At 45.5% G+C, this 18385-nt stretch overlaps 1 protein-coding gene across 1 annotated transcript in view; it reads right to left on the bottom strand.

The window, feature by feature from the left end:
- CACNA1F (calcium voltage-gated channel subunit alpha1 F) overlaps nucleotides 1-18385 on the bottom strand; it is a 291317-nt gene that overhangs the window by 219379 nt on the left and 53553 nt on the right. Inside the window, exons 7-10 of the mRNA XM_086940156.1 lie at nucleotides 17975-18171; nucleotides 17572-17675; nucleotides 8492-8652; nucleotides 5012-5095 (exon numbers count right to left, since the gene is read on the bottom strand). Coding sequence (XP_086796282.1) covers nucleotides 5012-5095; nucleotides 8492-8652; nucleotides 17572-17675; nucleotides 17975-18171 — 546 coding nt within the window. The remainder of the gene's footprint in view (nucleotides 1-5011; nucleotides 5096-8491; nucleotides 8653-17571; nucleotides 17676-17974; nucleotides 18172-18385) is intronic.

The raw sequence follows: 18385 nt of genomic DNA, 5'->3' as shown, positions 1-18385 counted from the left end.
GGAGGGATGCATGCAGTGGATGGAGGGGAATGCGTGCGGTGGATGGAGGGGGGGCTTGCATTGGATGGAAGAGGGAATGCATGCGGTGGATGGAAGAGGTATGGATGCGTGCGGTGAATGGAGGTGGGATGCGTTCGGAGGATGGAAGAGAGATGCGTGTGGTGGATGGAGGGGAATGCGTGCGGTGGATGGAGGGGGTTGTGTGTGGTGGATGGAAGAGGGAATGCATGCGGTGGATGGAAGAGGGATGGATGCGCGCGGTGAATGGAGGTGGGATGCGTTTGGAGGATGGAAGAGGGATGCGTGCGGTAGATGGAAGAGGGATGCGCATGGTGAATGGAGGAGGGGTGCATGCGGTGGATGGAGGGGGATGTGTGGGGTGGATGGAGGGGAATGCGTGCGGTGGATGGAGGGTGGTGCGTGCGGTGGATGGAAGAGGGAATGCATGTGGTGGATGTAAGAGGGATGGATGCACGTGGTGAATGGAGGCAGGATGCGTTTGGTGGATGGAAAAGGGATGCGTGCGGAGGATGAGAGGGGTGCCCGCGGTGAATGGAGGGGGATGTGTGCGGTGAATGGAGGCGGGGTGCGCGAGTTGAATATAGGGGGATGTGTGCGGTGGATGGAAGAGGGATGCACGCGGTGAATGGAGGAGGGATGCATACGGTGGATGGAGGGGGGGCACGTGGTGCTTGGAAGTGGGATGCGCGCGGTGAATGGAGGAGGGATGCGTGCGGTGGATGGAGGAGGCGTTAACACAGTGGTTGGAGGAGGGGCGCGCGCGGTGGGTGGTGAAAGAGATGCAAAAAGCACATTCAGGAGAAACTGTAAAGAGATGAAAGAGATGAGAAATGAACATGGACGATTTCAGGAAGATGTGAAGAGACTAATCACCCCTAAGGGTCTCAATGCACGGGGGCCGTCAGGGAGATTAAGTGAGCTATTGCCCAGAGTATCGTAGAAGCGTCCCCCCCCCCCCAGAAGCCCCCTCAGTACACAGCAACATATTCAGAAAAGGGGAGAAACTCCATTCGAAACGGTGGATGAAAGAGAGATGCGTGCGGTGGATGGAGGAGGGGTACGCTAGGTGGATGGAGGCGGGGTGCATGCGGCGGATGGAAGGGGGATGCATGTGGTCGATGGAAGAGGGATGCGTGCGGTGGATGGAGGAGGGGTGCGCGCAGTGAATGCAGGAGGGGTGCACGCAGTGAATGGAGGAGTGGTACGCTCTGTGGATGGAGGAGGGGTACGCTCGGTGGATGCAGGAGGATGTGTGCGGATGATGGAAGAGGGATGCGTGCGGAGGATGGTAGAGGAATGCGCGGATGGAGGAGGGGTACGTTCAGTGGATGGAGGAGGGGTACGCTCGGTGGATGGAGGAGGGGTACGCTCAGTGGATGGAGGAGGACTACGCTCGGTGGATGGAGGAGGGATGCATGCTGAGCGTTCTCCTTCCAACAGGAAGGACACTTCACAAACAAATAAGGCATTTTTGACAGCAAAAAAAATATTTTCTGTCAGAAAATAAGTTGTCAGCAAAGCAAGTACGAGCACCCGCCAAATGAAAAAGTTTCTACCAAAATCTAATGCGATTTTTCTGACTTTTTAGTCAAACATAGAAGAGCTCAGTCAGTGCTCCAGGATTTTTGCAGAAGGAGCCGGAAAAATGAGCTGACTAAACTGTCACCTTTGGGGCATGATGGGTTACAGGGGGTACTGTGAGGCTCTTAAAGGCACAGTGCCAATGTTTTATATGCTTACTCTTTCAATGGTCAACAATGCCTCATATTCCCGTTCCTTTTTACTTTGAAATAAAGGTTTTGGAGAAGGCTTCCAATACTCAGCTGGGTTTTATTGCATAAATTGTATTTATGCTTTGGTTTAAAAAAAAAAAAATTGATCTTGCAATTTTTTATACTTTCAAAAGGCTGCAGAGTTAAATATATGTGTGTACATATGTATATGTATTTATATGTATATATACATGTATATATGATATATATATACATAGCGTAGCCAAGGTAGTGATGTTCACATAAAAAATAGTAGCTGCAGCGCATCAGCAGTCTGGTCTTTGACAGTTCTTGTACAATTCCGTTTACCAGAGCCCTTTGGAAATATCTCTGTGGCGGTCTTTGGAATGCAGTCGCACTCATTTTGATTCCTTCGACTCAGCTCTACCAACAGATACACACTCACCTGCTTTCATTCCATTTCTCCCAAATCCTCGTCCATTTTTGTGGGCACCCCCTGCCCTCATACACCACCCTTTCTGCTTGCATGCACCAGTCCTTGTCCATCTGCCGATCTCTCAGCATTGGCCGGGACGCAGCTCTTAGGTTCCTGGCGATATTGCGTTTAGCTAAACCAAAGGGGATGATGGGCGGAGTGTTGAACATTGCAAGTACTCACCCCCAGTGAACTGATCTGAGTTTAATCCATCATCATTCTTTAGCTCACTCCACCACCTCAGTTCAGACATGGCCATAGGCCATGTCTTCCCTTGACCGGAAACAAGCATTCTGGGACTGGTTGTATTGCTTTTGGCTACCATGAGACCCAGCGTCACCCAGAGTTTATCCACCAAGGTCAAGTCTGTCACCTCCCATACATTTAATAGCACCACCTAGGCCAGGGTGGTAAGGGCTCTTTACTCAATGCCGTCAAACCGGTTATCAGTCACTGCCTTCCAGTACACCTCTCTGAGTTATCAGGCAGTCGCACAACATGTGGAAGAAGGTGCCCTCCCGACCACAACCCACAGGGCACTGCCAGGACTCAAGCCTACCCATCTTACCCACAGGGTCGGACTGAGAACAGAAACCGGCCCTGGCAAACTGCTCAGCTGGCTCCCCCAGGGGTGGGGGGGAGTGCACCCGAGCCGTTTGCGAGGTCCGGTTTCGGCCGATTTTGTTACCGGGGACCAATATTGCTGACCCCCGGTAACAAAAACGGCCCTAGGGTCCCAAAACCGGCACCCACCCCAGCAGCCCACCAGGGAAATGCCCGGTGCCCGCTATGGCCAGTCCGGCCCTGCTTACCCAGTGCCATATTTAAATATATATGAGACATGTAATGAATGGTATCTCAACAGTTGAATCAATTCCCATCTCTGCCGCCAACTGCTTCCAAAAATGCAATAAATACAAGCATAAATGGATAAATCTAAGGTGCACAGTGCTCAAGTGATTAGACAGTGAAATAAATTACGCACACAAGCGCAGGGAATCGGACAGCGTATATAAGGAGCGGGAGCGTTCCTAATATACATTCCTAAGTGGCTTGGCGTAGATCAGAGGTTCCCAACCTGTGGTATGAGGACCCCGGGAGTCTGCAAAGCCTCCTCAGGGGGGCCGCGACTACTTAGAAAATTAAATAATACTAACAGATTAATATAGTTTACATAAAAAGGAAGCTAAATGTACAACTGAAAATTTTAAAACATACTGTAAATGTGAAGACATTTGAAATTAGAGGCTAAAAATTAAATTAGTTTCCTCAGGTTGATTCGAGGGAGCAGTGTGGATGCATCGAACAGAATATAGTGTGAATGATGAGCGACCTCAATTGAATTTAGAAGAGCTCCAACCTTTCTACTAAAACTAACATTTAGATTTATTTATTTATATGTTTGAAAATTAAATAGAATGCGTCATCATTTGTGTATTAGTTTGATAAATACTTTTTCTTCATTTTTTGTGTATTGTTTTGTGGTTCAAATCACGATAACGCTTAGGTCGGGGTCCCCGGCTTCCAGTAATGAGTCAGTAAGGGGTCCCCGGATTCCAATAATTATTGAGTGGAGTTCCCCGGGTTCCAGTAATGATTAAGCGGGGATCCCCAGAAGTTAAAAGGTTGGGAAACACTAGGCATAGATTATCATCTAATTTATCCTTTGTATAGACTACATTTCAACCTCATAAAACAGTCAGGTGGTCATGATCAGGACATGAGTAGAGTCCAGGCACCACACATGCAACTATGCCAAAAGGCCGCACCAGAAAGGACCAAACTAAGGTGAAGGTACGTGTTTATCAGCTGGCCTCAATCAATATGGAAAAGAAGGTACAGTTCTGTACCATATGTAAAGAATGGATCCCTAAATGTAAGGATCTTGAAAGATTACGCGGGTCCCCATGAGTAGGATGTGAATTCCAGGTGAGCGACCGAATGCATGGTCAACAGGAGGGTACACCTCAATTACTATAAGTTTGCCTTGTGACACAATGCTATTCCGAGCAGGAGCCCTTGACGGAAGAATTCCTTTGGTCGCACGTGGCCTCCACTTGGGTATCATTTACGCTCCTATCGGGCAGTAACCGTTATCATTGATACACTCCTGTGAGCGCGACTTCCACGGTATCATCATCCTGGCAAGCTCTGCTGTAAATGTCTCAAAATGTCACCGGCATGGGTCTACCTCTACAGGGGTGAGCCAAATCTGCCAAAATGAAGTTCTGCAAAATGCACAAATCTTTTCCAAAATTATACCTAATATGCCAAATACATTGTGTAAGTCTTTCGAACAACTTTTCTCCATACAGGTATACTTTGCACAAAAATGTTAAAGCAGATATTGATGATATATATTCTACTCGAACCGCTCCCTGGAAAGCAAAAATCATGTGGATTTGCATTCTGCAAAATGGAAACATTTTGTAAATTTAAGAAGGGAAAGTCTGAAAATCATGCAAGATTACGAAGGCATGACAAGGAATGTGCCAAGACATTGTCTTCAGTCATTACAAAGAGATCTCAAGGGTCCCATCGGTGGCGCCATAGTTAGGTGACCAGTTGCACCACCCTCCCTAGCGGTGATCACAACCAAGGCCAAGCCCCCCAAGGACCTTTAGAGGCTGTGCCAAGAGAAACACCATCACAAGGAACACAGACTACCATACGTGTACCCCACTGCCATCTGCACGGTTACACCACAACTACATCACAGGGACCACTAGCACCGTCATCACAAGGAGGGCATATATATGTCACAGCGAGAGAAAGACATTACTGTGAGTATCTATAGAGTGACTGCGGTGCCTCAGCCAGCTCAAGCGACCCTTCTTCTCGTCCGTCAGCTCAGCCAGAGAGTTGCCTGGATGTGAAAGAGACACAAGGATGGACGCATGGACAGACAAATGCACATGAGAATGATCTGTAGATGAAAACAGTGGTAAGTACTCTGAATCAAAAGGCAAATGGAACCAGACATGAAACACACATGAAATCAATGCATGGAGCTTGACAAGGACTGACGTGAAGAAGTGTTGAGGATAAATCGAGTGGCCAATGGTACAGAAGCAACGTGTAAAATGAACCAGCATGAGATAAAGTGGGAGTAAACCAGCACAAGATAATGAGGGAGTGAACCACCACAAGATAATGAGGGGGTGAACCACCACAAGATAATGAGGGAGTGAACCACCACAGGATAATGTGGGAGTGAACCACCACAAGATAATGTGGGAGTGAACCACCACAAGATAATGTGGGAGTAAACTAGCAGGAAATTCTTTGGGAATGAACAAACAAATGGTAATTTGGTTATGAACCAACCTGAGATAATGTTAGAGTGAACCAACATGTGATAAGGGGGAAGTAAACCAACATGAGATAATATGAGAATGAGTCAGAGTGAGAATGTGAGAGTGATACAAGGTGAGATGTGGGAGTGAACCAGCATGAGACAATGTGGGAGTGAACCAGCATGAGACAATGTGGGAGTGAACCAGCATGAGACAATGTGGGAGTGAACCCTGGTGAGAAGTGGGAGTCAACCAGCATGAGACAATGTGGGAGTGAACCAGCATGAGACAATGTGGGAGTGAACCAGCATGAGACAATGTGGGAGTCAACTAGCATGAGACAATGTGGGAGTGAACCAGTATGAGACAATGTGGGAGTGAACCAGCATGAGACAATGCAGGAGTGAACCAGCATGAGACAATGTGGGAGTGAACCAGCATGAGACAATGTGGGAGTGAACCAGCATGAGACAATGTGGGAGTGAACCCTGGTGAGATGTGGGAGTGAACCAGCATGAGACAATGCAGGAGTGAACCAGTATGAGACAATGTGGGAGTGAACCAGCATGAGACAATGTGGGAGTGAACCAGCATGAGACAATGCAGGAGTGAACCAGCATGAGACAATGTGGGAGTGAACCAGCATGAGACAATGTGGGAGTGAACCAGCATGAGACAATGTGGGAGTGAACCAGCATGAGACAATGTGGGAGTCAACTAGCATGAGACAATGTGGGAGTGAACCAGTATGAGACAATGTGGGAGTGAACCCTGGTGAGGTGTGGGAGTGAACCAGCATGAGACAATGTGGGAGTGAACCCTGGTGAGATGTGGCAGTGAACCAGCATGAGACAAGGTGGGAGTGAACCAGCATGAGACAATGCTGGAGTGAACCAGCATGAGACAATGTGGGAGTGAACCCTGGTGAGATGTGGGAGTGAAGCAGTATGAGACAATGTGGGAGTGAACCCTGGTGAGATGTGGGAGTGAACCAGTATGAGACAATGTGGGAGTGAACCAGCATGAGACAATGCAGGAGTGAACCATCATGAGACAATGCAGGAGTGAACCAGCATGAGACAATGTGGGAGTGAACCCTGGTGAGATGTGGGAGTGAACCAGCATGAGACAATGCAGGAGTGAACCAGCATGAGACAATGTGGGAGTGAACCAGCATGAGACAATGCAGGAGTGAACCAGCATGAGACAATGTGGGAGTGAACCCTGGTGAGATGTGGGAGTGAACCAGTATGAGACAATGTGGGAGTGAACCAGCATGAGACAATGCAGGAGTGAACCTTGGTGAGATGTGGGAGTGAACCCGTATGAGACAATGTGGGCGTGAACCAGCATTAGACAATGCAGGAGTGAACCAGCATGAGACAATGTGGGAGTGAACCCTGGTGAGATGTGGGAGTGAACCAGCATGAGACAATGCAGGAGTGAACCAGCATGAGACAATGTGGGAGTGAACCAGCATGAGACAATGCAGGAGTGAACCAGCATGAGACAATGTGGGAGTGAACCCTGGTGAGATGTGGGAGTGAACCAGCATGAGACAATGTGGGAGTGAACCAGCAGGAGACAATGTGGGAGTGAACCAGCATGAGACAATGTGGGAGTGAACCGGCATGAGACAATGCAGGAGTGAACCAGCATGAGACAATGTGGGAGTGAACCCTGGTGAGATGTGGGAGTGAACCAGCATGAGAAAATGCAGGAGTGAACCAGCATGAGACAATGTGGGAGTGAACCAGCATGAGACAATGTGGGAGTGAACCAGCATGAGACAATGTGGGAGTGAACCCTGGTGAGAAGTGGGAGTGAACCAGCATGAGACAATGTGGGAGTGAACCAGCATGAGACAATGTGGGAGTCAACTAGCATGAGACAATGTGGGAGTGAACCAGTATGAGACAATGTTGGAGTGAACCAGCATGAGACAATGCAGGAGCGAACCAGCATGAGACAATGTGGGAGTGAACCCTGGTGAGATGTGGGAGTGAACCAGCATGAGAAAATGCAGGAGTGAACCAGCATGAGACAATGTGGGAGTGAACCAGCATGAGACAATGCAGGAGTGAACCAGCATGAGGCAATGTGGGAGTGAACCCTGGTGAGATGTGGGAGTGAACCAGCATGAGACAATGCAGGAGTGAACCAGCATGAGACAATGTGGGAGTGAACCCTGGTGAGATGTGGGAGTGAACCAGCATGAGACAATGTGGGAGTGAACCAGCATGAGACAATGCGGGAGTGAATCATGCGAGATGTGGGAGTGAATCAGCATGAGATAATATGAAAGTGAACAAGAATCAGAAACTATGGAAGTAGTGAACTAGTGTAAGATGATGTGTGAGTGACCAGGTAGAGTGAACTAGCATGAACTACAGGAGAAGTGAGCCATCATCAAATAAGGAGTAAGCAAACCGGAGGGAGCTCATGTGGGAATAAACCAGCACTGGATAATGTGGGAGTGAACCAGGAGGAGGTCACATGGGCATAAACTAGTATGCGATAATGTGGGACTGAGCCAACATGAGAGGTGGGAGCGAATCAGTGTGAGAGAATGTTAGAGTGAGTCAGTATAAGACAGTGTGGGAGTGAATCAATGCATGATTATGTGGGAGTAAACCAGCATGAGATGGCGAGTGAACCCATAGGAAAGAAAATGGGAGAACCACATGAGTTAACTTTGGTGAACTAGTCTAACATGAGGTAATGTGGAAGAGCCAAAGCTCAGTAACATCAGAGAACGAAGAGGCATGGACTTGTCAGTCTTGCCTCTCCATCACGGGTCACGCTTCTACACACACGGTCCACCCATGTTCTCACAGGGCTGGTACGTCTACTACCCTCCTGGTCACTAAGCAACAGATAATTAGAAGCTTCCCAGTAAAACATCCGTGTCCGTCATTGTGCTACCGCTGCTAACCAACACCCTGAACCGGAACCAGAACACTTACGGTGGTGCTTCCTTTCACCGTCCTCGTCTTCGTTATCAATGTCTTCTGCTTGAGTGATCCAGTCCAGGTATCCCTTCATGTCCTCCTCCATCTGCTGCTTCTCCCGCAGCTTCTGGAAGTCTCCACGTGCCTTGGCTTTCTCCCTCTCCTTGGAAAACTCTCTATAGGTTATAAATGGAAGTATTAGTCTGGATGTTTACCCTTATCTGGGCACTCTCTCCAACACATCTGTGCACAGTGGGTAGAGCAGCAATTAACAAGGAACACTTTCCTACTCCTTAGGCCTGTGGTATACTTTTCCATCGCCAACTTATCCAAACGTCAACTTCTGACACCCTCACACGCCAGACCAAATTCACCATGCCCCTTTACCAAGGACCATTTCCCCTAAACAAAGCACCCTGTACACTCAACATCAAAGGAAACCTACGGGATATGGAAACTTTTAAGAACAGTTTCTTAAATCTGGCACTGCTGTTAGGTTTTTAACTTTATTAACCACATAGGGCTCCTGATAACCTGAATGCAGATAAAGTCATATGTTCTCATATGTTAGATCCTGGTGTTGATTTTGTATGTGTTCCAGGTGCAAATTCAGGCATGCAAGGAGTTGGTGTTTAGAAAAATGATTTTCAATTTATGCATACAGGGAAGGTTGTTCTACAGAGAAAATTTAAAGGTTTTGTCCATGCTTCAAACATAGGCACTGCTAACATTCATATGCAGAAAAGAACTACACCATACCACTTTTGTAGGAATGCACAGGAAAGAATGGCTGGGTGACACTTGCGCACAGTTGTGAGATGGTAAGTTCAGAACAAATAATTATGGCTCAAAGGATAAGGCGATGGCCATTCAACATTCACCAGACGGCGTGGTAAACCAAACCATGAAATCAAACACAAAATATATCCTGAGCTCCAAGTTCCAGTAAAAAGTTCTTCAAAGCAAGGTGAGCTTCCAAACTTCTTCTTTATTTCAAAGTTTTCTTTGTAAACAAAAAGATCTAGCCGCCAACACGTGTTTCGTCCTCAGTGGAGTAAACTACGGACTTCCTCAGCTATTGGCTTTTGAGTATTCTAATGCCAGAAGATAATCCTCTCAAGCATCAAATTATGTGTGTTATAATTCCTAAAGACGGACATGTGTGCTTGTCCTCCTCCAGCTATCAATATCAGTCACCCATCAAGTATCATTGGGCCTGTAATGCCTTTTGCCCATCCTGACAAAGGTCCCCGAAGCGGCGGTCTACGTAAAGTGGCGCCACTTTACATAGACCGCAGCTTCGGGAACCTTTGACTGATATTGATAGCTGGAGGAGGACAAGCACACATGTCCGTCTTTTGGAATTATAACACAAATAATTTGATGCTTGAGAGGATGTGTAGATATAATATGAACGAATACAAAACAAGCCACAAATGGTTCCTCAAATGCAAAAGAACATGAATTAATTAGCCCATAATGGGTTGAAAGTCAGCAGTACCAGCCCAATTGGCATCTGTGCAGAACAAGCAGAATCAGAGGCAGTTCAAAGGAAACTAACCATCAGGCCCGATGGTGCAGTATAATATGCACAATGCATAATTCTGGTTTGGAGCAAAACCCTTCGATAATCAGTAACACCCTCCTGCAAATTGCTACTACACTCAGAGTTCCTACAGGCCCGATTGTTGTGCTTGACATGACACAATGACGGTGCCTTGGGGGTGGGGGGGGATAGCATGCATGGAGCAGTCCTAGAGGAAGAGCAGAGTGTTCCACATGTACAAGGTGAGGTGAATAGCCATCCAGCATCATTGCTGACCGATACAGGTGCTACCTGCTCCATAGTTCCCAACCTACCCCTCTCTTTAAAATAAGTCCACGTTGAAGGCATATCAAACAAACATATCACTAACGTGTCCTCAAATGTTCCTGTAAAAATTGGCTCCACTGGAAATGACCATCAGCTTACAATATGTGACATGCATCCTGTTAATTTATTGGGTTGTGATCTTTTGTGCAAAAGAACTGTGTAATTAATTGCACACTGGATGGTAGGGCGATTCAAGAACAGGATGGAGATTTAGATTTCAAATAAAATCACAAGAGACAAAAGTGAATTTGTTATGTTTTTTTCCAAAATGAGGGCTTATGTCCTGATTTAAGGTACAGAGTGAAAGAGGGGGGTTGGGATTTTACTAGTAAAGAGACAGGACTGATAAAAAGTCCAGGGCAGATCAAAGTGAAACCAAATGTGGTGTATCCTCGTAATCCTCAATACAAGCTTACGTGTGAAGCAGAAGTGGGAATGACATCGCCACTGAGAAAATTATTTAGCAAGACATCTTAAAAGAGGTGCTAAAAAGCCTGTCAAAAAGAAAGTGGCTCAGAACCCAACCTGAACAAAATCAATAATACTGTGGTTCCATGTTGTCCCGTGGTACCAAATCCTGCTGTGATTTTGTTCAGAATTCCTGCAGACACGGAGTGGTTTACCATTATAGAGTTGTGTCAAGTGCTTGTCTCCATTACTCTTCATGAGCATAGCCAGTATATCTTTACATTAAGATTTTTAAATAGAGTAATGGTGTGGTGTCCAATCCCACAGTGTTATACAGAGAGTCCTTCAATCTTCTCCCAAATTCTGAAGAAAGATCTAGAGAGTTTGCATTTCTCCTGTGATTCAGAGTTAGTTCCGTATATTTATGACCTTGTGTTCACATCTAAAACAAAATAAGTCTGCTAAATTGACACAATTTCACTGCTTATTCATCTAACAGAAAATGGATATAAAGTGTCTCAAATAAAATTTTAATACTGCCATAAAAACAGTATTTACCTAAGCCACAAAATTGAAAAAGGAGTGCGAAGGTGTTCAAAGAATGCATCGCTGTGATTTTAAAAATAAACCTATCAACAACTCAAAAAGAAGCTACTGTTGTCAGTGGATTCCAAACTTTTCCCTGATTGCAAATCCTTTATAAAGGCTTACTCACAGTGATGTGAGTGATCCGGTGTCCTGGGACAATTCATGCATGAATGCTTTTCTAGAGCTCAGACAGTCTCTGTACTGCACCTGTTCTTGGAATGCATAATTACTAAGAAGATCTTTATTCATTTTTATTTATTGTGTCATGAGAAAGAAAGGTGCTCACTTGCAGTACTCACTCAGCAGCACAGAGAAGCAAAGTGGCAAATAGCTTAGTTTTCTGCTCCATTTGTTCCTGTAGCCTCCACACTTCCGCGTTGTCTGCGGAGCATTGCTACGACCAGTGTTGCTATTAAGCAGAGTGAAGGCACTGTGACGGGTTATACACTTACTGAGTTAGTCTCTCATTCAGTTCAGATGTTGCTGACTCATAATTAAACTCAGCAGCTAATTAATAGTCGCCTTACAAAGTATAAACAGATCATACTAGCGGCTGAAAATATTTCAAGTAAATGTTGCAATACCCTGAATCCTGCCACTCTCTTGCCAATGCGTGATGGAGCCAATATTGATGATGGAGACAATGATTGTGAGCACGATTGATCAATGCAACAGATTTATGTACCAAAGCAAGGCCAGATTTTCAAGATGTACCACTCAAATTGGCTGATTTTATTTTATTTGTGGATGGTACTTGTTTGAAAGACCATCAAGGAAATTGAAGAGCAGCATGTACAGTTTGCAGAAGGACTTGCATTGTTGAAGCTTCGTACTTGTATAATGGAACTTCAGCACAAGAAGCAGCATTAATTGCCATTACGAAAGCATGTGGCGTGGACAAGGGATTGAGAGTTACAATCAACACTGATAGCCAGTACCGTTTCGGAGTTCTCCATGATTTTGGCCAGCTGTGGTCACAAAGAGTTCTTGATACCCTCTGGCACAACCATTAGAAAAGGGTCAAGAATCTTGGATACACTGAACGCACTTCACTTACCACAAGAAGTTGTGGTTGTGAAATGTGCCACACGTAAGAGTCCAGATAAGGTTACACCTGGAAACCGTTAGGTAGATTAAGTTGAAAAATGCTGAGCTCTTATGTCCAGTATATTAAAATGAATGGCAGTTATGACTCTGTAAAAGAAAATGCAAATTGTGTTCCGTCCACTTCTATACAAACACTTAAGAAATTTAGAGAAAATTGCAGAAAAATTTACCTAATGATGAAGAGAAAAAATTAATTACAGGAAGGTGTTCGAAAGACATTCATTTATTTCAGAGCTGTAGCTGAAGATTTGTGTCAGTGTTGTGTTACCTGTTAACAATTGAATGTAGGAAAAAAGACACATGATTTTGAGCCATATTGGAAAATCCGAGCAACTCTTCACCAGGATGTAGATTGACTTTATAGTAATGTCCTTGTGTAATGAATTGCCTTATATTTTAGTAATTTTTGGTCTTTTTTCCAGGTGGGTGGAGGCTTAACTGTCGAATAATGTAAATTGATAAAAAGGTTTGTGTATTGCACTAAAGGTGACCCAACAATGTCACTGTCATTATCGACCATGAGCATCTGGTGTGGTTGAGAGAGTTAAAGTCAAAGTTATCCAAAATGTGTAATTCAACATCACCAAAATGCCTAGATGCCTTAACAGTGGTTCTGATGCGCCTGAGAAACAGATCTATTAATTTTGACTGGTCTCTCGCCTTATGAAGTGATCATGAGCAGAGAAAGGCGACTTCCTGATATTCCTTCAGCTGCACTTCTGAACACTTCAGATAACCTTGCACTGGATTATTGCAAAGATTTGGCAGATATTGCATGCTCTCTCTCTCTCTCACCAAGTTAAAAAAGACCCTCAGCAAGTATAGAGCCTCGCTCGCTACAACGGTGACTGGGTTGTGGTGAAGAAGCACGATCAGAAGAGCTGCTTCGACCCACAGTGGCATGGACCCCATCAAGTTATTTTTGTGACAAATACTGCTGAAACATGACCAGTCAATGTTTGTGAAGGGGCTTCCAGTGCACAGGAAAACGTGTTTTCATATCCCTAATAGCTTTTGGTCCGTTTCAGCTTGAAGCAATCTTTTTTATTAAAATCTGCAGATTATGCAACAGATGGTGGATTATGTAGTAAACGCTTAAAATTTTCCTTAAGGAAAAAAAGCAACACAGAGGCAGAATCGCAGAATTCTAGTGCCCTATTATATATTATTATATGCAGGAAGGCAACAGGCTGTTATCTGTCGAAGACTAGATTCTCCATAATACACGTAATCATCACTTATAAATATTCATAGGCTCCTGGAACAATGGCAGATTCCTCTCGTCAGGATGAGCAACACCCTTGACTTGGTACGAGCGCCAGAAGGTTCCAGTAGTGGACGAACTCTGCTCCCAAGATGCCTCTGTTCAAGCGTCTGGAAGCAGTATCCATGAATGAAGGACAAGGAATGGTTTCCTACCTGTAATCCTAGTACTCTCACAGGGGAATCTCCATTGAAATGATAAGCACTGAATAGTCCAAATGCTGGGACCCCGGAGCATATCTTTCAAAGTCACATCTACTTTGCCTTACTTCCGAAAGGCTAGGACAGGTATGTGAGAGGCATGTTCAATTATGCAGCCTTAAAAAAGAGGCTACGTTGCCAATCTTATTGAATTACTTTAAAATTTAGGAGGAAAAAAGGGTCATACCCTTAAAAGTTACGTAAGCAAAATGAAAAGCGACCTTTTAATGAAGGGGCATATTTAGGAAGGCGTTTGCGATTCTCAACCGGCGTTTGCGAATGGCAAACGGCCATTTGGTATGTAGGTGCCACATAGCACAATAAGGAATCGCAAAAATTTGCGATTTCCTGTCAAAATGTATTTTTTTTTTAAATTCAAAGTGCCATGTGGCGCACAGACATGGCCTCAGGGCATGTACGTGCGCCACATGTACTTACAGGCACATTCCAGGGGTGCAACAGGTGTCCTTTGGACACCCTGGCACCCTTGGAATTGCGATTCTCAAATTGCGATTCTCAAATTGCGATTTTCTTTTAGAAAATCGCAATTTGAGAATGTATCCCTATTCATTCCTATGGGCCTCTTGGCCCATAGGAATGAATGGGACACTCATTCCTTAATTGCGATTCGCAATTTGCTAATCGCAATTAAGGAATTTTAGGGATTCGCAAAAAAAATTTGATTTATTACCTACATTCCATTTTGCAATTCTCAAATAGCGATTCCTTAAAAATCGCTATTTGAGAATCGCAAAATATAAAGTACCCACATATGCCCCAAAGTCCTCCAGAAACACTTTTTTCTTATTTTTAAAGTAAGAAAAGGAGTACTACAAGGCATTGTAGCCTGTATGGGCTGTGGCTTCGAAACACTGTAAATTGGACACTTTGGGGCCCATTAGTAGGATGTCGGGTGGATCGCCACCGCCCACATGACATCCTTGTCCTCCCACCACCCATTTACCCCCGCCATATTACTATGGCGCGGGGGACCGCGGCGGACGGAAACACCGTCCGCCGCTTTGCCGTCTCGATCGCCTTGCGACCGGGGCTGAAAGGGGTTCATACGGTGGCGGTGTCTATCAGACACCACCAGCCTTATTATGATGGGCTTATTCAGATGCATTTCCGTGGCGGCAATCCCGCCACGGAGAGGCATGCGGTCTATACTTTGGGGGCCCCTTGCAGGCCCCCATGGTGAAGGAGAGGTGGGGGGTACCTGTGGTACCCCCCTGCATTTGCATACACAATGCAGCAGGCACCGCGCGGTGCTTGCCGCTTTGTGTATGTAAATGTATACCATGCATTCATAACATTGCGGCGGCTGCTGGTGTAAGAACCGCCCGCCGCAATGTTATGAATCCATGATGCGCCCACCAGTGTGGCGGGCGCATCATGATGGGCATGGCAGGACTGCTGCTCAGATCGCGGGCGGTCCCGTTTTCCACGAGGATGGTGGGCGGGCAAAGTCCGCCCGCCATCCTAATGGGGGCCTTTGTCTTTAAGGACCTTAGTCCTCCAGTGTCCCATCACGCCCTGTAGGTGACAGTTTCCTCAGTTCTTATTTCCTGCTCCTGCTGACAGGATCCTGGGGCAGAGCTCAGCATTTTTTAAAAAGATTTTTGCTACAATCATTTTCATCTTAGGCTTTTTAAAACTGGTTTGCTCGATGTCCTTTAGGGCGTAGAGTATTTTTAGATAATTTCCTGACAGGAAATGTATCTATTTTTTCACAAAATGCCATCTCTTTTTGCAAACTGCCCAGAGTGCAGCAGACGAATGGCAGAAACAGACCCGCACAGGGTCTGCAGCTTATGCTTGTCAACTCTCATGACCCCAAGACGTGTCGCCACTGCAAGAGCCTCTCCAGTCACACTGTAAGAGAGAGAGATAGAGAGCGATAGAGAAAATTCCACCTCACTGGACAATTGGAGCAACGCAGAAGACAAGATTTGCTGACTTACGAGGCTTCTGAAGGATGAGGGGGGATTGCACCTTCTACCTGTGCCCTAAAGTCACACTCCAAGACTACCTCAGAGGGACAAAGGTCACTTAAGCAAAATGAAAAGTGACCTTTAAAAGTCCTTCACAAATGCTTTTTACTTCTTTTTAAAGTAAGATAAGGAGTGATACGTAGCAGTGTAGCCTGTTTAGGCGGCAGCATCGTGGATGAATAATTTGTAGCAAGCAAAATGCATTCACTGGTGCCAGCGGCAGGATTTGAAATTCTTTACTCCCTGCATAGTGACTTTGTGTGAGTGCCTGTGAAGCAAATATTTCTACCTTGCTTTCCATTTCAGGGGGGTCTCCTTTACTCTTTTTGCGGGGTCCACTTACCTCACGTATATTTTACATCTGATATAGATTTTAAATCTTGAGGCCCAGAAGAGTCCTGGAATCAGTTGGCAGGTATGGTGAGTCGACTCACTTTAGACCCCCCTTGTGTCCTCCATCTCCCTCGGTGCTCCTAGGGCTGTCCCAGATGTCTACTCTAAGGCCGGCTTCAGACGTATGCACCAATGGCGGTCCTTGAGCTGATGTGAGTCTTGTAGTTGTTCCCAGTCTGGCGTTTACATCCTGATTTTTCCTCCTCAATTTTAAACTCTAAATGTCCTAGATAGAATTTTTTTACATTTCCGAGATTACTTTCAATTGGGTTGGGGTTTTCTTTAGTAGAATGAGGGACTTTCAGCTTTATAATAAGGGCTCCTGGTTTTTGGTCATTTCCATCTGTATTTACCTATATTTAATTTTTGGCCATTTTATCTGTGTTTATCCATATTTATTTTGTGTTTTTTATATATAAGAAGTTGTAAAACTGTACATTCCCATATCTATGTAACTGATAGACGCGCACTCATACTTTGATGTCTGTCGTGTTTTAGCTATTTAAGCTCCCAAAAATGACATAACAATACACCCATAGGTAAATACTTGAAATTATACCACAAATGTATGTTGACATATGCCATTATTTAAAGAAATGTTATCCTGTTTTTTAATTTCCCATGCTGTCCATCGACTCAGCTGCTGGCCTATAATTCATGAAAGACAGCACGGAGAGTCACTTAACCCCTTCGCTGCTGGCCCGTTTCCGCCGCTGTGCGGTAAACAAATGAACAGGGGCGGGCCATGACGAACCCCAGCCGTCATCAGCACACGAGCACCGTAGTGCATGACGGCTGGGGTTCGTCATCAGCATACAAGAGGTTAAAAGAAGCCCAATGTTTTGTATTTATCCACTTTTAAAAATGAATGCAGACAGAAAACCCATTATAATAAATGTGCATGATGGGAAGTTTAATACAATCATTGTTAACAGTGACTAAAGAAGAACAGACACAACTAGTAGTAACAGAAAGCACACTCAACACTAAGATAGTAACGCTGAGTTGTGACGCTATAAAGAATGAAGGATAAGGTATATACCCAACAGCAAGAGATTCTCCTGGTGGCAACATTCGACACAAGTACACACTCAAAGAGAAAGAACACAGCGAACAAGAAAGGCAGATGAAGAACTACAAGACCCAACACAATAAGCGAGTTACAAAACAACAACTGAAGTCACCAATGGATAGCCCACAACCGGACACTGCAAGGGTCGCCCAAGCACAGAGGGACACGCCAAGAGCTGAAGCCTCGGAGAACTCACCCGCTTAGCACTCCCAGCACCAAGTTCAAAACGAAGAACGACCCAAAGATAACCAGGCTCACAAAATAGACCCAGGGAAGCTCGTAGCCCATGGCATCTTGCATCTGAGGAGAGAGGAGAGTATGGCTATCACAAAGCAAAGAAATCAGAAAGGAAACCAGAGGCTGCGACCGGGGGAAAAGAGAGACAGTGGTCTTTAGGGACCACCTCAAACAGGGAATTGATGGCAGACAGTGGAGAAAGAAGATGGTAGGCCTGAGGTAGCGTCTCAGAATGGTGATAAGAGAGTGTGATAGGGAAGATAAGAGACAGTAGATTTGGGCTAACAATGTAACTCAGTAACTCTACTTCGTCCCCCCAATATGTGCACCAGCGGCACACCATAGGCTGGGACAGCTCTTACCCAATAGAGCACGTCGGTCCACCCTTCCATGGTGACGCACTGGAAGACGGTCAGCATGGCGAAGAAGAAGTTGTCAAAGTTGGTGATGCCGCCGTTGGGGCCCTCCCACTTGCCACGACACTCAGTGTTGTTCACGCGGCAATCGCGGCCATGCCCAGAGAAGGCACAGGGTGCGGGCTCCTCCTCTGCGGGGAGTTCTAAAGTGAAAAAAAGACACAATTTTCCGGTAATCTCACTGATCGGCCACAACAAAATGGGAGCTGGGGCTAAAGTGCTAGTCGAGTATTATCAGAGGGAATTTAAAGCAGTGGTCAAGAAGACAAATAGGTGCTAATATTGTATCCCCAGGAAGAACAGTCTGTAGCTAATCCAGAGATTTCCTGATGGCCAGGTATGTCTGGAAGACTTGTT

This window comes from Lissotriton vulgaris, chromosome 10 (genome assembly GCF_964263255.1).
Source record: "Lissotriton vulgaris chromosome 10, aLisVul1.2, whole genome shotgun sequence".
Taxonomy (NCBI): domain Eukaryota; kingdom Metazoa; phylum Chordata; class Amphibia; order Caudata; family Salamandridae; genus Lissotriton; species Lissotriton vulgaris.
Note: the sequence above shows the minus strand (reverse complement) of the source record. Positions and strands in the feature narration are given on the sequence as shown.